At 42.2% G+C, this 23,254-nt stretch overlaps 1 protein-coding gene across 1 annotated transcript in view; it reads left to right on the top strand.

Annotated features, from left to right (window-relative positions):
• Nucleotides 1–23,254, top strand: part of cast (calpastatin) — an 86,209-nt gene that overhangs the window by 38,451 nt on the left and 24,504 nt on the right. Inside the window, 17 exon segments of the mRNA XM_046339955.1 lie at nt 6,480–6,629; nt 7,051–7,134; nt 14,405–14,533; nt 15,402–15,524; nt 16,317–16,361; nt 16,565–16,693; nt 17,432–17,554; nt 18,139–18,183; nt 18,289–18,390; nt 18,503–18,542; nt 18,545–18,591; nt 19,154–19,189; nt 20,128–20,214; nt 20,409–20,489; nt 21,139–21,216; nt 21,478–21,546; nt 21,919–22,041. Coding sequence (XP_046195911.1) covers nt 6,480–6,629; nt 7,051–7,134; nt 14,405–14,533; nt 15,402–15,524; nt 16,317–16,361; nt 16,565–16,693; nt 17,432–17,554; nt 18,139–18,183; nt 18,289–18,390; nt 18,503–18,542; nt 18,545–18,591; nt 19,154–19,189; nt 20,128–20,214; nt 20,409–20,489; nt 21,139–21,216; nt 21,478–21,546; nt 21,919–22,041 — 1,491 coding nt within the window.

Here is a 23,254-nt window from a genome sequence, read left to right as displayed (position 1 = left end):
CCTGGGACAGTGGGTTAACTTCCTTTTTCAGGGCAGTACGACAGATTTTTACCTTGTCAGCTCGGAGATTTGATCCTTCAACCTCTCGGTTACTGGCCCAGCGCTCTAACCACTAGGCAAGTAACACTATTTGATGTGTCAAATTAGCTTGTTGACCAATCAGGACCTGAATATGACTGCACGTCACATAATAATTTAACGCGTTCATTAATTTTTTACGTAGTTATTACACATTGATTACACAATCACTCGTATTTCATATGTCTCAACGATTCATCGATACGTATGCAATGATGATGGTAAAGTTGTCTCGTGCACCTACAGTGCTTGCTGGTCATAAAAAAAACATAGCTAGCTCATGGTTGCAAACAATGTTCTTCCCCAAAAACATAGCAAAACGACACGTTTCAGTATCTATAGTTAGCTACTATATAGCTCTTAAATAACCCTAATTTATAAGACCACTCTTATTTGATTAATGGTGGTCGGACCCTTCTATGTGAAGCTAGCCACAATAAGGATTAGCGACGATACTGGACTTTGCAGTTAGCCTTCAAGATAAAAGTGTTGCATAATTCTACTACTTTTATTCATTTGCATCACTGTCAATTACATACTTTTATTTTGAAGACAAACCACAAATTCCACTATTGTGCCTAATCCTTATTGTGGCTAGCTTCACAACACAACTTGGTCCGTTCCAGCCTCACTAGCCAGATTAAGCTAGCTGGCTGCTTATAATGTTAGCTTTGGGCAACAGTGTTTAGTTTTATTTATTTATATACTTCACGTTTATTTAACCAGGTAGGCCAGTTGAGAACAAGTTCTCATTTACAACTGCGACCTGGCCAAGATAAAGCAAAGCAGTGCGACAAAAACAACAACAGAATTACACATAAACAAACATACAGTCAATAACACAAAAGTACAGTGTGTGCAAATGTAGAAGAGTAGGCAATACATAGGCCGTAGAGGCAAAAATAATTACAATGTAACATTAATACTGGAGTGATAGATGTACAGATGATGATCTGCAAGTAGATACACTCTTGCTCTTTTGCACCCCAGTATAAGTAATAATATGGTGATGAGGTAGTCTGGTGTGCTATTTACAGATTGGCTGTGTACATGTACAGTGATCGGTAAGCTGCTCTGACAGCTGATGCTTAAAGTTAGAGGAGATATAAGACTCCGGCTTCATAGATTTTTGCAATTTGTTCCAATCATTGGCAGCAGAGAACTGGAAGGAAAGGCGGCCAAACGAGGTGTTGGCTTTGGGGATGACCAGTGCAATATACCTGCTAGTGTGTGTGCTACGGGTGGGTGTTGCTTTGGTGAACAGTGAGCTGAGATAAGGCGGGGCTTTACCTAGCAAAGACTTATAGATGACCTGGAGCCAGTGGGTTTGGCAACGGATATGTAGTGAGGGCCAGCCAACGAGAGCATACAGGTCGCAGTGGTGGGTAGTATATGGTGCTTTGGTGATAAAACAGATGGCATTGTGATCGACTGCATAGAGTAGAGTGTTGGAGGCTATTTTGTGAATGACATCGCCGAAGTCAAGGATCGGTAGGATAGTCAGTTTTACGAGGGTATGTTTGGAGGCATGACTGAAGGAGGCTTTGTTGTAAAATAGGAAACCGATTCTAGATTTAATTTTGGATTGGAGATGCTTAATGTGAGTCTGGAATGAGAGTTTACAGTCTAACCAGACACCTAGGTATTTGTAGTTGTCCACATATTCTAGGTCAGAACCGCCCATATTCTAGGTCAGAGTAGTGATGCTAGTCGGGCGGGAGGTTGCAGGAAGCAATAGGTTGAAGAGCATGCATTTAGTTTTACTAGCATTTAAAAGCAGTTGGAGGTCACTGAAGGAGTGTTGTATGGCGTTGAAGCTCGTTTGGAGGTTTGTTAGCACAGTGTCCAAAGAAGGGCCAGATGTATACAGAATGGTGTCGTCTGCGTAGAGGTGGATCAGAGAATCACCAGCAGCAAGAACGACATTATTGATATATACAGAGAAACTGGCTGGCTATTTATTTTCATGAACTGAAGTTCAATTTCAATAGGCGAACAACAAGTGCCAACCTAGCTAATACTTACTCACAAGGATTCCTAAATCTTGGCTTAGAATAATGAAAATGACTGCAGTTTCTACTGGTTATTGTTTTCAGGCTGGTTGTACTGATGCTAGTGAGGTACCAAGCTAAAGCTAGCTACCCCAGAAGTTGAGGTCAGACAAATTATGCTTTATTACCTGCGCGGTATTGGAAACACATCGTTCGTGGCCTCTGTTCGCTTGTTTCCAGACTTTTTTGTACAGATTTGACAGTGCTACTGTATCTTTTTTGACACGCAAAGACACAATCGGCATTCCATAGTATGCATGTCGTGAAGCTAATAGCAGTGATGCTATTGCTGTGTAACTCCAGTAGGGCAACATCTGAAAAATAGCGCACTCTGTAGTGTGTACCGGTGCTCAACCAGTCGGTGAAAGCCAACATCACCCACGACAGAGAACAGTTGATTGTCAAGGGCAATGAATTCCATTATGTTGGCTTCAATGGATTTCGCCTATGAGTTGTCTCGCTGAAATGTTCTTATTCTTTCAATTGACTGCTCTACTTGTTGACTGCTCGATCCACACAGCAGATATTGTGGGTTAGCTTAGGAATGCTGTGTTGCACATGTAGCGCAAAATCTTACGTGGGGTCATTACGTCATGTAGCTACGTTATACATGTTAAGAGTAAATGAGTGAAGAGGTGTGGAGTCAGGCGCAGAGAGCAAAGGATGTGGGAAAAACAACACGCTTTATGTCCTGGAAACATAACATGTACAAAAGTGGAAACACAAATGAACAAAAATATAAACGGACAGCGTGAAACTCAAAATGCCAACAATAATACACTCAAACAAGGAAACAGGAGAACAAGCCCGCACGAAACAGAAGCGGGCTGAACAGACTATATATAACCCTATCCTAACAACCAAACTAGAAACAGGTGCTACCAATAGACAAAACTAAACGAACACAGAACAACGGATCGGCGATAGCTAGTAGACCGGCGACGATCCGTTGTTCTGTGTTCGTTTAGTTTTGTCTATTGGTAGCACCTGTTTCTAGTTTGGTCACCCGAACGAGAAGGGGAGTCACCTTCGGTAATATTCGTGACAATACAGGTATGCACGTCAGCTTTGACATCAATGTTGCACGTCAGCGTTAAGCTAGACACCGGCCTATACCGATGTTGGCATTTTTAGCTAATATCGTCCGATTCCGATCTGTTCCCCAATATATCGTGCATCCCTAAGTAGAACAATGGTTTAAGAATGACATTTTCTATATTCTATACGTTCTATGTTCATTATGTTTTACACCTTCTATACTCTATACGTTATATATGTTCAGGAGGCCTGGTAATGTGCCTGTAGGCTTGGTATTGTTATGTGCTTGGTTTTATTGAGGGAAAACATGCAGCACTTCTTTGGCTCTATAAAATGTGTTGACCTCCAGACATAGGTTGTTAAGAAATGGGTTGTTAACAAAAAATGACATACTGTACAAATCACGAGGTTAATTGATTCTTAGTTCTATTATTAGGTCCAGCTTAGATTGACTGTTGTATGTGTCAATCTGATCCCAACTTCTGTCAGTGCAAAAGCTCCACTCTAAACACTGTAGAACTTTCTGCTAGTTGGTCTTGCTCCAGAAAATAGAAAGATTAAGGCCAGAGAACGCCTCTAGTCTGCACACATTCAACTGCACCTTCTTTAACTGGTCTCCAGCCCAATATTTATTTATAATAATAATAGTGATAATAATAACAATAAGAATATTGATAGGGTCTAAACAGATTGGACAAACTGTTCTTTTGGTTGAATGTTTTTGTTGTGGTAATTGGTTGAGCTGTGGGAGGACTATAAATGGGTTTTAATCAAAGTGCAACCAACATTTCAACATGGGTTTAGGTGTTCGTTGTATCGTTGACCACTCGGGACAAAGGGATTGCAGAACTGGTTTCCCCAGAGATGTTGTCTTTTGCCTGAATCTCTTCCCTGAATTTATTCCAAATGTTCTCTCTTCTATGCCCAGACAATGCCATGGTGACGGCACAGGGTAGAGATGCCAACCTGTGGTGGCGTATTCATGTGTCGCTCAACTACCCTTTTGGGCCTTTTCCATGACAATGCAACATAAAATGTCACTTATCCTGGTTTCTGCCTCTGCGTGTAACCCAGGGAGAGGCTTTGGTTGAACATGCAAAGCTATTTTTCAAAGCAGACTATGTGCTTCAGTGTGGTATGTTATGTCAACATAGTCACATTTAACCATGATAGTTATGTCACCTAAGCTGACATACATTATTGAGTGTATGGGATAATGCTGATTGAATAGGGTGTTTTAAGGTTATTTGAGTCAAATACCGTACCCCTAGACTAGAGCTTTTATAGTTACCCCTTATAAGAACCTGACCTTGAGGTGCCCTTAAAATTCCTTTGGCTTGAACTACTCAATTCCTTTGGCTTGACCTACTGAGCTAATCAGGTTTCACTTGTATCATACACAGGCATGCACTGCATACCTACAGTGGGGCAAACAAGTATTTAGTCAGCCACCAATTGTGCAAGTTCTCCCACTTAAAAAGATGTGAGAGGCCTGTAATTTTCATCATAGGTATACTTCAACTATGACAGACAAAATGAGGAAAAAAATCCAGAAAATCACATTGTAGGATTTTTTATGAATTTATTTGGTGGAAAATAAGTATTTGGTCAATAACAAAAGTTTATCTCCATACTTTATTATATACCCTTTGTTGGCAATGACAGAGGTCAAATGTTTTCTGTAAGTCTTCACAAGGTTTTCACACACTGTTGCTGGTATTTTGGCCCATTCCTCCATGCATATCTCCTCTAGAGCAGTGATGTTTTGGGGCTGTTGCTGGGCAACACAGACTTTCAACTCCCTCCAAAGATATTCTATGGGGTTGAGATCTGGAGACTGGCTAGGCCACTCCAGGACCTTGAAATGCTTCTTACGAAGCCACTCCTTCGTTGCCCGGGCGGTGTGTTTGGGATCATTGTCATGCTGAAAGACCCAGCCACGTTTCATCTTCAATACCCTTACTGATGGAAGGAGGTTTTCACTCAAAATCTCACGATACATGGCCCCATTCATTCTTTCCTTCACACGGATCAGTCATCCTGGTCCCTTTGCAGAAAAACCGCCCCAAAGCATGATGTTTCCATCCCCTTGCTTCACAGTAGGTATGGTGTTCTTTGGATGCAACTCAGCATTCTTTGTCCTCCAAACACGACGAGATGAGTTTCTACCAAAAAGTTATATTTTGGTTTGATCTGACCATATGACATTCTCCCAATCTTCTTCTGGATCATCCAAATGCTCTCTAGCAAACTTCAGATGGGCCTGAACATGTACTGGCTTAAGCAGGGGGACACGTCTGGCACTGCAGGATTTGAGTCCCTGGCGGCGTAGTGTGTTACTCATGGTAGGCTTTGTTACTTTGGTCCCAGCTCTCTGCAGGTCATTCATTAGGTCCCCCCCATGTGGTTCTGGGATTTTTGCTCACCGTTCTTGTGATCATTTTGACCCCACGGGGTGAGATCTTGCGTGGAGCCCCAGATCGAGGGAGATTATCAGTGGTCTTGTATGTCTTCCATTTCCTAATAATTGCTCCCACAGTTGATTTCTTCAAACCAAGCTGCTTACCCATTGCAGATTCAGTCTTCCCAGCCTGGTGCAGGTCTACAATTTGACAGCTCTTTGGTCTTGGTCATAGTGGAGTTTGGAGTGTGACAGTTTGAGGTTGTGGACAGGTGTCTTTTATACTGATAACAAGTTCAAACAGGTGCCATTAAGACAGGTAACGATTGGAGGGCAGAGGAGCCTCTTAAGGAAGAAGTTACAGGTCTGTGAGAGCCAGAAATCTTGCTTGTTTGTTGGTGACCAAACACTTATTTTCCACCATAATTTGCAAATAAATTCATTAAAAATCCTACAATTTTGATTTTCTGGATTTTTTTTCTTCTCATTTTGTCTGTCTCATCTTTTTAAGTGGGAGAACTTGCACAATTGGTGGCTGACTAAATACTTTTTCGCCCCACTGTATCTGCAGATGTAGGATCTTAATTTGATCACCCTGTTGCAGGTTGACTTTTCTGCAATGCAGAACATTTAAGACTTGTCATATTTTAGAGTTTTATTTGAGTTTTAAAAAGGGTTCTGAAGTTTGTAATTTCTGTTGCCGCAGGATTATTATCCTGCTGTAGCAAACTGGCTCAAATTAAGATCCTATATCTGTACGCACACGATTATGTATAGTACCGTATGCATCTGTACAGACTTGATGATCAGTCGTTTGTTGTTCGATCACAAGGCACAGAATGAAATCGGGAAGCAATTGGATAAGGCAAGCTGAAAGTAATCAAATGTAACCGAGCTTCGTTGCATTACAGAGTGCATCAGCCGCCTCCACCATGGCTACAAAGCCAGGGGTGGTGTCCGTGACAATGGGTGGTGCCACAGCAAGTGATGCCACAGCGGGAGGAAGTCCTACTACAGCAGGGACAACACAAAGAGGAACGGCCAAAGTGGCGATGCCAGAGGTAGACTGACTTAGCTGGGTCTTTGGAGATTCCTTTGGGACAACCTTGGCGCATTCTGATGTTCTTAACCCCCTTCCCTCATTAACATGGGTGTAGTGTACTCTGTTACATGGAATCTCTCTTATCCCTCTCTTCTCTTCATGCTCAGTTTCATCTTCTGAAACACTTCATTCACAAAGTCTGCAGCTGCTTGGGCACTCTACCATTGACTTCTTCTCAGCCTTACCTATGGTGCATTCAGATATGCTTACTTCAACCGTCACCATGACCGCAAAGAGCTTACTGATTGTGCTATTTTACATGCTGGAGAATGGGATTAGGACTCTTCACTGTCCATTGGAATGGTGCATAAATGTGTTGTTGCCTCGCTTTCTCAACCACATTTCCATAATATGTTCTGCGCCTGCTTTTTGGTTTGTAGACGGCATTCGTCTCTCCAGCAGGTGCTACTATTATTGACATACCAACACCTGGGACCAAAGGCAGCCCTAAAGACACCCCAAAGGTAACTCAAAACACCCCTCTCCTAAATATAGTTCATGGTTTCATCCTCTAAATCCTATTGTGTATGTATCTTCTGAATCACTAACACAGAGAAGATGCTGCCTACATACAGACTCGAATCATTGGCCATTTTAATAAATGGGTCACTTTAAATAATGGTACTTAATTAATGTTTACATATCTTACATTACTCATCTTATATGTATATACTGTATTTTATACCATCTATTGCATCTTGCCTAAGCCGCTCGGTTATCACTCATCCATATATTTATATGTACATATTCTTATTTTATCCCTTTAGATGTGTGTGCATTAGGTAGTTGTTGTGGAATTGTTAGATTACTTGTTAGATATTACCGCACTGTCGGAACTAGAAGCACAAGCATTTCACTACAGTCTATTAACATTTGCTAACCATGTGTATGTGACCAATAAAATGTGATTTGATTTGAATGGCTGTTGGGTTTTAAGTTACGGGTAGATGTTTCCCGTATACACATATCTAGGATCAACTTACTTTCCTCACATGCCTAATTTAACCTTAACTGCCGTGGGCGAGTGGAAAAATCTGGCAGGAAGTGAGCTGGCAAATTGAGGCGTGTGTGGCAGCTCCCCGCACCTTTCCAAAATCTGTCAAAGCAATCCAAATCAAATAGAATTTTATGTGTTGCATGCGCCGAATACATTACATTACATTTAAGTCATTTAGCAGACGCTCTTATCCAGAGCGACTACAATGGGTGAACCGTGAACTTCTTACTTACGAGCCCTTTCCAAACAATGCAGAGTTAGAAAGTAAGAAAATGTGCTGGGAAAAAAGGAAATTGTAACACAATAAGATAATAACGAGGCTATATACAGGGAGTACTGGTGCCAAGTTAATGGGCTGGGTTACGATGTGGTTGAGGTGATTGAGATAATATGTACATGTAGGTAGGGGTAAAAATGATAAGGCAATCAGGAAAGATAATAAACAGAATAGCAACAGCGTGTGTGAAGAGTGTGAAAGTGTGAGTGGGTGTGTGGCATCAATATATAGTACCAGTCAAAAGTTTGGACACCTACTCATTCTAGGGTTTTTCTTTATTTTAACTATGTTCTACATTTTAGAATAATAGTCAAGACATCAAAACTATGAAATAAAACATGGAATCATGTAGTAACCCCAAAAAATATTAAACCTATCAAAATATATTTGATATTTTAGATTCTTCAAAATAGCCACCCATTGCTTTGATGACAGCTTTGGACACACTTGGCTTTCTCTCAAACAGCTTCACCTGGAATGCTTTTCCAACAGTCTATGAGGAGTTCCCACATGTGCTGAGCAATTGTTGGCTGCCTTTCCTTCACTCTGTGGTTCAACTCATCCCAAACCATCTCAATTGGATTGAGGTTGGTTGATTGTAGAGGGCAGGTCATCTGATGCAGCACTCCATCACTCTCCTTCTTGGTCAAATAGACCTTACACAGCCTGGAGGTGTGTTGGGTCACTGTCCTGTTGAAAAACAAATGATAGTCCCACTAAGCGCAAACCAGATGGGATAGCATATTACTGCAGAATGCTGTGGTAGCCATACTGGTTAAGTGTATGGTAAAGTAACCATCACACCACCTCCTCCATGCTTCACGGTGGGAACTACACATGTGCAGATCATCCGTTCACCTACCTTTTTTTTCACAAAGACACGGCGGTTGGATCCAAAAATCTAAAATTTGGACTCATCAGACCAAAAGACATATTTCCACTGGTCGAATGTCCATTGCTCGTGCTTCTTGGCCCAAGCAATACTCTTCTTATAATTGGTGTCCTTTAGTAGTGGTTTCTTTGCAGCAATTTGACCATGAAGTCCTGATTCACACAGTCTCCTCTGAACAGTTTATGTTGAGATGTGTCTGTTACTTGAACTCATTGAAGCATTTATTTGGGCTGCAATTCCTGCGGCTGTTAACTCTAACTTATCCCCTGCTGCAGAGGTAACTCTGGGTCTTCCTTTCCTGTGGCGGTCCTCATAAGAGCCAGTTTTATCTTAGCGCTTGATGACAGCACTTGAAGAAACTGTCAAAGTTCTTGAACTTTTCCACATTGACTGAACTTCATGTCTTAAAGTAATGATGGAATGTAATTTCACTTAGCTTATTTGAGCTGTTCTTGCCATAATATGTACTTGGTATTTTACCAAATAGGGCTATCTTTTGTATACCACCCCTACCTTGTCACAACACAACTGATTGGCTCAAACGCATTAAGAAGGAAATAATTACATAAATTAATTTTTAAGAAGGCACAGCTGTTAATTGAAATGCATTCCAGGTGACTGCCTCATGAAGCTGGTTGAGATAATGGCAAGAGTGTGCAAAGCTGTCACCGGGGCAAAGGGTAGCTACTTTGAAGAACCTCAAATATAACATTTGTTCAACACTTTTTTAGTTACTACATGATTCCATATGTGTTATTTCATAGTAGTGTTGTCTTCACTCTTATTCTACAATGTAGAAAATAATAAAAATAAAGAAAAACCCTTGAATTAGTAGGTGTGTCCATACTTTTGAGTGGTACTCTGTGTGTGAGTGTAGTATGTGTGTGAGTGCAGTATGTGTGTGAGCGTAGTATGTGCGTGAGCGTAGTATGTGTGTGAGCGTAGTTTGTGCGTGAGCGTAGTTTGTGCGTGAGCGTAGTTTGTGCGTGAGCGTAGTATGTGCGTGAGCGTAGGTAGTCCAGTGAGTATGCGTGAGCGTTTTTTTAGTGGTCGATGTGCGTGAGCGTTCAGCAGTTTGTGCGTGAGCGTAGTTTGTGCGTGAGCGTAGTTTGTGCGTGCACAGAGCGTAGTTGGGTGACTGTCTTTTGACAATTTGTGGGCCTTCCTCTGACACCGCCTGGTAGTTTGTGCGTGCAGTCGGATGCCAAGCAGTTGCCATACCAAGTGGAGATGCTCTCAATGGTGCTGCTGTATAACTTTTTGAGAATCTGAGGGCCCATGCCCCAAAAAAATTGGCCTCATGATGGAGAACAAGCATTGCCATTTCCTCTTCACAACTGTGTTGGTGTGTTGGGACCATGATAGGTCCCTTGAGATGTGGAGACAGAGGAACTTGAAGATTTCAACCTGCTCCACTATAGCCCTGTCAATGTAAATGGGGGTTTCCTTGGCGCTACGTTTCCTGTAGCCCACGATCAGCTCCTTTGTCTTCTCACATTGAGGGAGAGGTTGTTGTCCTGGCACCACACTGCCAGGTGTCTGACCTCCCTGTAGGCTGTCTCATCGTCATCGGTGATCAGGCGTACCACCATTGTGTCGTCGGCAAACTTAATGTTGGAGTTGTGCGTTGCCACTCAGTCATGGGTGAACAGGGAGTACAGGAGAGGACTAAGCACGCACCCCTGAGTGGCCCCCATGTTGAGGGTCAGCATGGCAGATGTGTTAATCCCATGGTCCTTAGTTTGTTGATGAGCTTGTAGGCTGCTGTGGCTGAGCTGTAGTCAACGAACAGCCTCCTCACAGAGGTGTTCCTTTTGTCCAGGTGGGTAAGGGCAGTGTGGAGTGTAATTAGAGATTGCGTCATGGAATACGCAAATTGGAATTGATCCAGGGTGTCTGGGATGATGGTGTTGATGTGAGCCATGACCAGCCTATCAAAGTGTTTCATGGCTACAGATGTGAGTGCTACGGGGTGATAGTCATTTAGACAGGTTACCTTGTGGGTCTATGGTGGTCTGCTTGAAACATGTAGGTATTACAGACTGGATCAGGGAGAGGATGAAAACGATCACTGTGGGGACGACATTGTCACTTATTAGTGAAGCCAGTGACTGATGTGGTAAATTCCTCAATGCTATCTGATGAATACTGGAATATATTCCAGTCTGCTAGTGAAACAGTCCTGTAGTTTAACATGCCTCGTCGGTCCACTTCCGTATTGAGTGTGTGACTGGTACTTCCTGTTTTTGCTTGTCAACAGGAATCCAGAGGATAGTTATTTTCAGATTTACCAAATGGAGGGCGATGGAGAGCTTTGTATGCATCTCTGTGTGTGGCGTAAAGTTGATCTAAAGTTTTTATTCGCCTCTAGTTGCACAGGTGACATGCTGGTAGAAATTTTGAAGACAGATTTCAGTTTCTCTGCATTAAAATCACTGGCCACTAAGAGCGCTTCCTCTGGGTGAGAATTTTCTTGTTTTCTTATGGCCCAATACAGCTCGTTGATTGCGGACTTAGTACCAGCAATGGTTTGTGGTGGTAAATAGACAGGTAAGAAAAATATAGATAAAAACTATTGGTAAATACCATGGTCTACAGCTTATCATGAGGTATTCTAACTCAGGGGAGCAGAACCTTGAGACTTCCTTAATATTAGAGAATGCACACCAGCTGTTGTTAACCACCCCTGAGCTTACCCGGCGGCGCTGCTGTTATGTCCTGCCGATCAGCTTGATTTATATTTTCCATGTCCTTGTTCAGCCACGACTCAGTGAAACGTAGGATATTACAGTTCTTCATATCACATTGATAGGATAGTCTCAAAGAGCTCATCCAGTTTATTCTTCAGTGATTGCTTGTTCACTAATAGAACGGATGGTAGACGCGGTTTACCAGTCACCGACGTAGTCTCGTCAAGTATCCCTCACGCCGGCCTCTATGACGCCTCCTCTTCCGAGTGTTGGGGGATTTGGGCCTGGTCTGGGATGAGCAGTATGTCCTTTACCTCCTATTAATTGAAGTAGAAAGCCTCATCCAAATCGAGGTTAGTGATCGCTGTTTTGATGTCCAGGAGTTCTTTTTCGGTAATTGGAAGCAATAGTGGAAACATTATGTACAAAATAAATAAAGATAAGCTACAAAAAATACGAAATCGCAAACTGTATTTGTATGTATGTGTCTCTTTTGGAGTGGTAGGGTTAAAAGCAGAAGTCAAATTTCGATTGGACCTCATGTGCAATTGACCAATAAAGTAATTTTAATCTTAGGAGAAGGAAATGCAAAAATGATCCTAGATCAGTGTCCAGGGCCAACTTGACCCTACTTTACATTTTTACAACCCCTGCAACTCACCTTCACTGGACCCCTTTCACCTTTACATAATTGAATTTAAGGAATGTTAAACAACGGTTAATGTAAGTAATAACACCGGTTAATTATTTATTTTTTAATGTAATGAAGCCGGTTAATGTAATAACTTGCTGGATAACGTTAAAAAAAAAAGTTTTTTTTAGTCAAATAAATTATTAGGTTATACGGTGGTAATTACACTCAGGTGAGTCAACTTTTTTTAATGAATAGCTTCAATAATCATGTAATAACATACCAAAATCAATGTTTTGATTGACTTCCCTTAATTCGATGCACAAACCACCAACCACTGGCAATTACAAACACCGACAAACTCATGCACATCATACAGTCACCCTCACAAGCATACATTGAAATGTGCCCACACCAATACACCCACACCTCTCTTTCGTGTTGTCTGAGTTTCCCAAAGATTGGAAAGCAGCTGTGGTCATCCCCCTCTTCAAAGGGGGACACACTCTTGACCCAAACTGCTACAGACCTATATCTATCCTACCCTGCCTTTCTAATGTCTTTGAAAGCCAAGTCAACAAACAGATTACCGACCATTTCGAATGCCACCATACCTTCTCCGCTATGCAATCTGGTTTCAGAGCTGGTCATAGGTGCACCTCAGCCACGCTCAAGGTCCTAAACGATATCTTAACCGCCATCGATAAGAAACAATACTGTGCAGCCGTATTCATTGACCTGGCCAAGGTTTTCGACTCTGTTAATCACCACATCCTCATCGGCAGACTCGATAGCCTTGGCTTCTCAAATGATTGCCTCGCCTGGTTCACCAACTACTTCTTTGATAGAGTTCAGTGTGTCAAATCGGAGGGCCTGTTGTCCAGGCCTCTGGCAGACTCTATGGGGGTGCCACAGAGTTCAATTCTTGGACCCTCTTCTCTGTATGCATCAATGATGTCACTCTTGCTGCTGGTGAGTCTCTGATCCACCTCTACGCAGACGACACCATTCTGTATACTTCTGGCCCTTCTTTGTGTTAACAACTCTCCAGGCAAGCTTCAATGCCATACAACTCTCCTTCCGTGGCCTCCAATTGCTCTTAAATACAAGTAAAACTAAATGCATGCTCTTAAACCGATTGCTGTCTGCACCTGCCCGCCCGTCCAACATCACTACTCTGAGTGGTTCTGACTTAGAATATGTGGACAACTACAAATACCTAGGTGTCTGGTTAGACTGTAAACTCTCCTTCCAGACTCACATCAAGCATCTCCAATCCAAAATTGCATCTAGAATTGGCTTCCTATTTCGCAAACAAAGCATCCTTCACTCATGCTGCCAAACATACCCTTGTAAAACTGACCATCCTACCGATCCTCGACTTCAGCAATGTCATTTACAAAATGGCCTCCAATACCCTACTCAATAAATTGGATGCAGTCTATCACAGTGCCATCCGTTTTGTCACCAAAGCCCCATATACTACCCACCACTGCGACCTGTACCCTCTCGTTGGCTGGCCCTCGCTTCATACTCGTCGCCAAACCCACTGGCTCCAGGTCATCTACAAGACCCTGCTAGGTAAAGTCCCCCCTTATCTCAGCTCGCTGGTCACCATAGCAGCACCCACCTGTAGCACGTGCTCCAGCTGGTATATCTCTCTGGTCATCCCCAAAACCAATTCTTCCTTTGGCCGCCTCTCCTTCCAGTTCTCTGCTGCCAATGACTGGAACGAACTAAAAACATTTCTGAAATTGGAAACACTTATCTCCTTCACTAGCTTTAAGCACCAGCTGTCAGAGCAGCTCACAGATTACTGCACCTGTACATAGCCCACCTCGAATTTAGCCCATCCAACTACCTCTACACCCTACTGTATTTATTTATTTTTCTCCTTTGCACCACATTATTTCTATCTCTACTTTGCACATTCCTCCACTGCAAATCTACCATTCCAGTGTTTTACTTGCTATATTGTATTTACTTCGACACCATGGCATTTTCTTTTGCCTTTACCTCCCTTATCTCACCTCATTTGTTCACATTGTATATATACTTATTTTTCTACTGGATTATTGACTGTATGTTTGTATTATTGACTGTATGTTTAAAAAAACTTGTTCTATGTGATATACTGAATGTGAAGTTATTACATTAATCAGTGTTATTACTTTAACCGTTGTTCCAGTATGTCAATACATTGAATACTGTTGAATACATTGAGTTTTAACTCATCCTTGATTGTAGCCGGCATCCATGCACCCGGCCAAAGCTACACCTCTTACCACGGGAGGAGGCAATATTGTAGGGGAGGCAGCAACTCCATGGAAAGCTGAAGTACCAAAGCTTCAAGAGTCTCCGGAACAGACAGCCAAGGTAGATGGCAGACAGTCGAGGAGTGTGGGGCCTCTCTCTTTGGATCTTTATTCTTTACCCGACCTGGCTCTCTTTACGCTCACTTCCCCATTCAACACACTCTTCCTGGGTCATTATTCCATGTGTTATGTCTTCCTCATCTCTCCCGTGATCTTGAGGTTTTAGTCGTTCTTCCACCCCTTTATATGGTATTCTACCTTCCTCTTCTCTCTGCTGATATATTTCAAAACATATCTCTGCTTTGGACTTCCTTACTTCTGGCCTAGAAGGTGTCTGTGTGTCTAAGTGGGAAGTGGAAAGACACTCTTAATCTTAAGCTTACTCTTTAAGAGTCTTCCCAGCATGCCCACACTTGTGGTACGCTCAACACGTCAAGATAAGCCATGTCTGTCACATCTGTTGTCACCACAGAAAAGCCACAATACATTTCCACTTTTTCTTCTGCTAGCTTCACACCATAGCAAATCAAATCAAATGTATTTATATAGCCCTTCGTACATCAGCTGATATCTCAAAGTGCTGTACAGAAACCCAGCCTAAAACCCCAAACAGCAAACAATGCAGGTGTAAAAGCACCATATATAGTATTGCTTCTGGGTATGTTTACCTGGTTTAGGTTGACAGAATTTGTTTACCTGGTTTAGGTTGGTGGGGTTTGTTTACCTTCTTATTAGCTTACTAAACTGTGACAACAAATTCTGGTCAGGTACTTCTCTTCTCACGGCACCTTTCCTTTACATTACCAATAACAGACAAACTGCTAACTTTCTTCCTATCACTCTACTAGACTGTGACTGTGAGATTATGCACAGCACTCTGAACTCTTCTCTGCACCTCGTCTAATGGCTTGAACCATATGCGTTTATAGACTGTGCCCACCACATCAAGCAAAGTTGACATGGCTAAAAAGGATCCTGCTAAGTTGGTTACGGCTGTTGCTGCACCAGCTGCAGCGGCTGGAAATGCCTCTCTGAAGGGGCCACAGACTAAGGTAGACTCCAGTTTACTTTGGTGTATTAACCACGCTACAGTACAAGGCTCTTGAGGGTGGGGCTATCCCTGGGGTTAGGGGGCTATCATTGATCACTTGTTTGTTTCCTTGTCATTCTTTCGCTGTTTTCACACAATGTATCCAAGATCATGAATTAACAGATGGGCACAGTAACAGAGACTCACAGTGCATTGACGCAGTGAAGGATGTCTACTGTACCATTTTACAATTTAGCCATTTTGCAAACGCTCTTATCCAGACGGACTTACAGGAGCAATTCGAGTTAAGTACCTTGCTCAAGGGCACATCGACAGACTGTTCACCAAGTCTGCTCAAGGATTCGAATCAGAAACCTTTCGGTTTACTGGCCCAAAGCTCTTAACCGCTCGGCTACCTGCCACCTGCTTTACCATTCTGCAATTTTTTTTGACTACAGGAGAATAAAGAAGAAACCTGCATACTGCTCTGACGAAGGCCTTGAGGCAGATGCTTAAAAGCTTAATAAAGAGCAGTGATTCTATGAAGAGCAGTGTGCGGGTTTCTTCTTTTTTTCATATTATTCAATTGTTACAATGCACCTGCAACAAAGATAGCTCAGATGTGCAAGTGCCTTTTGAGATTTGACTACATGAGGAAGAGGGTGCTCTTGTTCCTGCATGAGTTCTACCTATGTAGGTTTGGTTGAATTGAGCGCACAGCCATCCAGAAGCTCAGTTGGGTATAGGAGCTGAGCAGTATCACAGATAGTAGCCTAGTGTTGTATTCACAAACCTCTCCTGCTCTGGGTTACAGGTACAGGTGGAAGTAGTTCCCCCAGGAGCTAAGGCAGCCAAAGAGGTAAAACATCTCTCGCTTTTCTCTCTATTATTCGTTATTAAATTTACCAATTTTATTACATTAAACATCTATATTTATTACATTCAGATAAATTATTACATTAACCAGTGTTATTGCATTAACCGTTGTTACAGGGTGTCAATACATTGAATTTGCTCTTTTTCTGTTGTATACATTGAGTATTAACTCATCCTTGATTGTAGCCAGCACCCATGCACCCAGCCAAAGCCACACCTCTTACCACGGGAGGAGGCAATATTGTAGGGGAGGTTACAACGCCATGGAAAGCTGAAGTACCAAAGCTTCAAGAGTCTCCGGAACAGACAGCCAAGGTAGATGGCAGACAGTCGAGGAGTGTGGGGCCTCTCTCTTTGGATCTTTATTCTTTACCCGACCTGGCTCTCTTTACGCTCACTTCCCCATTCAACACACTCTTCCTGGGTCATTATTCCATGTGTTATGTCTTCCTCATCTCTCCCGTGATCTTGAGGTTTTAGTCGTTCTTCCACCCCTTTATATGGTATTCTATCTTCCTCTTCTCTCTGCCAATATATTTCAAAACATATCTCTGCTTTGGACTTCCTTACTTCTGGCCTAGAATGTGTCTGTGTGTCTAAGTGGGAAGTGGACAGACACTCTTATGCTTACTTTTAAGTCTTTCCAGCATGCCCACATTTGTGGTACGCTCAACACATCAAGACAAACCATGTCTGTCACATCTGTTGTCACCACAGAAAAGCCACAATATATTTCCATGTTTTCTTATGGTTGCATCACACCATATATAGTATTGCTCCTGGGATTGTTTACCTGGTTTATGTTGATGGGGTTTGTTTACCTGGTTTTGGTTGATGGGGTTTGTTTACTTTCCTTTTACTCTGCCTAAACTGTGACTACAAATTCTGGTCAGGTACTTCTCTTCTCACGGCACCTTTCCTTTCCATTACCAATGACAGACAAGCTGCTAACAATCATCCTATCACTCCAGTAAACTGACTGTGAGATTATGCACAGCACTCTGAACTCTTCTCTGCACCTCGTCTAATGGCTTGAACCATATGCGTTTATAGAGTGTGCCCACCACATCAAGCAAAGTTGACATGGCTAAAAAGGATCCTGCTAAGTTGGTTACGGCTGTTGCTGCACCAGCTGCCGCGGCTGGAGATGCCTCTCTGAAGGGGCCACAGACTAAGGTAGACTCCAGTTTACTTTGGTGTATTAACCACGCTACAGTACAAGGCTCTTGAGGGTGGGGCTATCCCTGGGGTTTGGGGGCAATCATTGATCACTTGTTCGTTTCCTTGTCATTCTTTCACTGTTTTCACACAATGTATCCAAGATCATTTATTAACAGTGACACAGTAACAGAGACTCACAGTGCATTGGATGCAGTGAAGGATCTCTACTGTACCATTTTAGCCATTTTGCAGACGCTTTTATCCAGAGGGACTTACAGGAGCAATTAGAGTTACCTTGCTCAAGGGCACATCGAAAGATTGTTCACCTTGTCGGCTCAGGGATTCGAATCAGCAACCTTTCGGTTACTTGCCCAAAGCTCTTAACCGCTCGGCTACCTGCCACCTGATTTACCATTCTGCAATTTTTTTTACTACATTAGAAAGAGGGTGCTCTTGTTCCTGCATGAGTTCTACCTATGTAGGTTTGGTTGAATTGAGCCCACAGCCATCCAGAAGCTCAGTTGGGTATAGGAGCTGAGCAGTATCACAGATAGAAGCCTAGTGTTGTATTCACTAACCTCTCCTGCTCTGGGTTACAGGTACAGGTGGAAGTAGTTCCCCCAGGAGCTAAGGCAGCCAAAGAGGTAAAACATCCATGTATCTTTTCTCTATGTGGGTTTGATTTTGCACTAAATTGATTGGCATGGAGTTGCATTGCTTGTGATTGAGTTTTGTTGCATCATGTGTAGGAGCTTGCGGTGGACCCGTTCGATGCCCTGGCTGATTCCTTACCCTCATCAGAGTCTTTCGCCCCTGCAGCCCATGTATACACCGGGCCAGAGGTGATAGAGGTACAGAACCTTCACAGAGTGTGTGTGTGTGCACAGTGCAATTTGGATTGGGTTGTGTATGTGCACCCGGTCACCATGTAAAACAGTGTGTGTTGTTGTATATGTCTCACAGCATGGATTATCCTCAAAGCTGGGGAAGAAGGGAGTGATCTGTGGGGGAACGACTGCCCACTGCCCCCAGGATACCGATTTGAAGACATGGTCAGTCTTTAAATCACGCTTCCCCTCCAGTGTTCTTCTTCCTCATCATCATCATCATCACTTCTGCATCTTAATCCAACCCTCAGCCTTCTGCTGTTAGAGAGCTTTGAGTTTGCATGTATCTTTAGCTTTGTACTGCAGTACTCCCTTTGACATGAGACATTTGACTGGAACCCCTTGGTTATCAGGTCTTCCAACAGAGAGATACGCCCCATCCAGAAACAGCCCCTAGACCATGTCCTATCCCCTGGACACTTGTGTTAATCTGAGACGAATGGATAGGTTTTAGCAATATGGGCCCATTTTCCCCAAGCTGATCAGATGACAAGATGAAGTTACTACCATATCTATCCTTTTATTTCTGGTTTATATGATGGACTAGGGTTTGTTTCTGGACTTTGCCAAAAAAGCCTGTATATAGTTACCACACTTTAATATTCTTTTGTCATTCTTTTGTCAGAACATGTTCAGATTTAATTTAAATCTAAGCTTACTCAATTAGAATATATCATTCATGTACTTTTATTACATTGAATTACAATGTTAAATCACGTTTTCATAGGCCCCAGTTGCAGAAGTCAAGCCAAAAGATGTCCCGGTAAGTCATTGTATTTACTGCTAGGGAATACACTGTATGCTGGGGAGAAATATTGAGATATTGACTTTTTCCTCTCAATCTTTCTCACATACCCACATACTAATGCATGTGCGTACTAACACACACACACACACACACACACACACACACACACACACACACACACACACACACACACACACACACACACACACACACACACACACACTAAAGGTACTAAACAAACCATAGGTCATCTTCTGACAGTTTTGGGTACCTCCTACAGTGTGGAATGTTGCTTTGCGCTGTGGGGTGTTGGCTCTGCAAACAACATTAGACCCCCCTCAACCAGCTGGCTCTAGTTCTGCTAAACCCATCCTTTATAAGATAAATAGTCAACACACAATCACTCATTACTCCACACCTATTCACTTATATACACTTGCACACACATTCACCCTCTGGGCCACACCTTGTTTTGTACTGCAGTTCTCTGTGTAGTATACCTCTGCTTCTAAGAGCTTGTTAGGACAGAAGGCAAACTATTTTACCCCTGAAGTATGTTGTGTGAGTTGTCAAAAAAAAGAAAAGTGAGTTGTCTAAAGTTGCCCATTTGGTTATAAAGCATTTTTTATTTTATTACAATAACATTTTAGTCCACTTCAGGGATTTGAACCAGCAACCTATTAGCCCAATGCTCTTAACCACTAGGCTTCCTGCCAAATCTGATGTTTTGTAAAGAGATTCTGCACAGAGTCCTTTGTGGAATGCTTTGTTGTGATTTAGATTCTAGGAAATGTGATTGGTGGGTGTGTCGGTTCTTTTGCTCATGGTCTCTTTTAAATGGTTGGAGTTATTTTGACTCGCCCTCTAGTGATGCAGTTGAAGACAAAACTGTTACTGTAATGCTTTGTGTATAACTGAGGTTATTTGTTTGCTTGTTTGTTTACTTGTATCAGAAACCTATGAGCACCGATGAGGCTCTGGACTCCCTGTCCTTTGGGTTCACAACCTCTATGGTTCCCATCCCTCAGAAACAGGAGAAGGTGAGACTTTGCACTATTAACAGGTTATAATCACTTATAAATCAATTAGAGCCCTGTTCCCTAAAACATGCATAAGATTACATAATGATTATTAGTCCCATAGTCTTTTGGGTGAGACTGAGGTCCTGACCAGTGATACTGTAAATAAGAAGTGAGGTGTCATTATAACCAAATGATATTTCACCTGTTGACAGAAAGTGGAAGACTTGGCTGCCATTGATGCCTTGTCTGCTGGCTTCTCAAACTTTGCTCCACTTCCACCCGCTCCCATCAAGGTAAACAAGGACTGATAATATGTTTCTTCACTCCTTCATTGTAGAACTCTTATTAGCATGAGATGGTAAAATGTTATGAGAACCAATATCAAGTTGTGCCAACTGACATAACACAGTCATAATGACACATAGTGTCACGGATGTGAAATGGCTAGCTAGTTAGCAGTGTTCGCGCAAAATAGTGTTTCAATCGGTGACGTCACTTGCTCTGAGACCTTGAAGTAGTAGTTCTCCTTGCTCTGCAAGGGCCGCGGCTCGGCTTTTGTGGAGCGATGGGTAACGATGCTTCGTGGGTGTCAGTTGTTGATGCGTGCAGAGCGTCCCTGGTTCGCGCCCGGGTATGGGCGAGGGGACGGTCTAAAGTTATACTGTTACAATAGCACAATGTAGGCTACCTTGTTGGACTGCTAACTTCCTTGCCACCTACTGCTTATCATGTCATGACATATGAATGATGCTTACAAGATGACCATGTCATATCATTTTGACAGTGTCAGCTGTAATAGTTTATCACAACTGTGATGTAATTTTAATGTTCTGTAAAGACAGCTTTCTAGTGAAGCCTTCAAATGAATGTTCCCCTGTTCCTCTTAACTAGAACCTAAGAAACAGTATTTAACAAACCAAATAATCTCTCTTCTTCTTCCAGAAAGCTGAAGAGTTTAAGTCTGCACCTGTGACCAAGTCTCCTGCTCCCCCCGTTGACAAGAAAGCTAAGGTGGAAAAGGTAAATAACACCAAAGGTCCTACATCCTGCATGACTACATAACATAAGCCATGCATAATACACAATAAACAGTGACAAACGCTTATGTCCAGTTTTAAACTGGGATGTCCTATGTTGCAGCTGATGCTGTGCTACTGTTGTGTTGAGTACTTTGTCATCAAAAATGCTATATCCATTCAAATAGACAACAAACTCTTCAACTATTCTATGTTATACTTATGTCGGGTTGTGAAGCTGTTATCTATTGACTTTGTGTTCCAGTTTGCTGATGACTTCTCTCTGATGTCAGGATTGGACTCCCCACTGGCCACCAAGCCCAAGACAGATGAGGTTTGTCATATGAGGGCTACAGTTTCTAGGTTGATGGTTTAGGTTGGTTTACGTTGACAGGTTTAGGTTGACAGGGTTTGTTTTTCTGGTTTAGGTTGACAGGGTTTTTAAAAACCTGGTTTAGGTTGATTGGGTTTGTTTACCTGGTTTAGGTTGATTGGGTTTGTTTACCTTCCTATTACTTTACTAAACTGCGAAAACAAATTCTGGTCAGGTACTTCTCTTCTCATGGCTCCTTTCCTTTCCATTACCAATAACAGACAAGCTGCTAACAATCATCCTATCACTCCAGTAAACTGACTGAGATTATGCGCAGCACTCTGAACTCTTCTCTGCACCTCGTCTAATGGCTTGAACCATATGCGTTTATAGACTGTGCCCACCACATCAAGCAAAGTTGACATGGCTAAAAAGGATCCTGCTAAGTTGGTTACGGCTGTTGCTGCACCAGCTGCCGTGGCTGGAGTTGCCTCTCTGAAGGGGCCACAGACTAAGGTAGACTCCAGTTTACTTTGGTGTATTAACCACGCTACAGTACAAGGCTCTTGAGGGTGGGGCTATCCCTGGGGTTAGGGGGCTATCATTGATCAATTGTTTGTGTCATTGTCATTTTTTCGCTGTTTTCACACAATGTATCCAAGATCATGAATTAACAGATGGGCACAGTAACAGAGACTCAAAGTGCATTGGACGCAGTGAAGGATGTCTACTGTACCATTTTACATTTTTACGTAAATACGGTATTTCTTTTTTAGAAATTAGCAACAAAAAAACTAACCTGTTTTCACTTTGTCATTATGGGGTATTGTGTGTAGATTAATAAGGGGAGAAATTATGTAATCCATTTTAGTATAAGGCTGTAATTTAACAAAATGTGGAAGAAGGCAAAGGGTCTGAATTCTTTCCGAATGCACTGTATATAGTGTATAGGCTTTCCACAACCATAAGACCAATTAATAATTTTATTATTTTATCAAAATAGTTTAACCTGCTTTTTTTTGCTATAATTACTGATCTGGCTTTCAAGTCTGTCTGTGAAAATGCCCTTTTTGTTACAAATGTAAGTAGAACCAAGCATAATGCACATTCACTAATAATGACTAACTTCTTGTAGTAGGCATTAGGCTATATAAAATGAGCACGTCTCAATATCTAATCTTTAGCTAATCTTTTATATTTCAAGTTTAGCCAGCTTGGATCTATTTGCTAGGTAACAAGGTTGAACAGTTTAATTGTTATGAACACACCCTTTTGTCTGTCTCCAACCTTTTTTAAAAGCATGTTAGCCTGTCCACTTTGTTCAGATGTTAAATTCAGGTGGTCTACCTTATTTCTCAGAATGAGAACGAATTGCCAATATAATAGTTTGTTATGCTTATTGCACATTTATAAAACACTGGCGAGACCGCGAGTACAACAGAATGTGGCTAAAATGCTGCTAGCTCACCCAATGCGTGAGCTCAATCAATTTCTTTCATACTCTAGTTTTAGACGTGTCGGCTCTGCGCGCAATTTGAGTAGTTGAGACATAAAAAGGATATCATTAGAAAAGTAAACTTATCCCCTATGACAGTAAAATTATGTTTCAATGTGTTTTGGTGTCCATATGACCGATTATGTTGCACCAAAACTAAAATGCAAATAGCGAGTTGAAACCGCTTGTCAGAGAGGAAGATGTGATCTCTCAACTTTGTTGGCGTGAGAGGAC

This window comes from Oncorhynchus gorbuscha, linkage group LG03 (genome assembly GCF_021184085.1).
Source record: "Oncorhynchus gorbuscha isolate QuinsamMale2020 ecotype Even-year linkage group LG03, OgorEven_v1.0, whole genome shotgun sequence".
Lineage (NCBI taxonomy): Eukaryota > Metazoa > Chordata > Actinopteri > Salmoniformes > Salmonidae > Oncorhynchus > Oncorhynchus gorbuscha.
The sequence above is the reverse complement of the archived record's forward strand: the minus strand, read 5'-3'. Positions and strand labels throughout refer to the sequence as shown.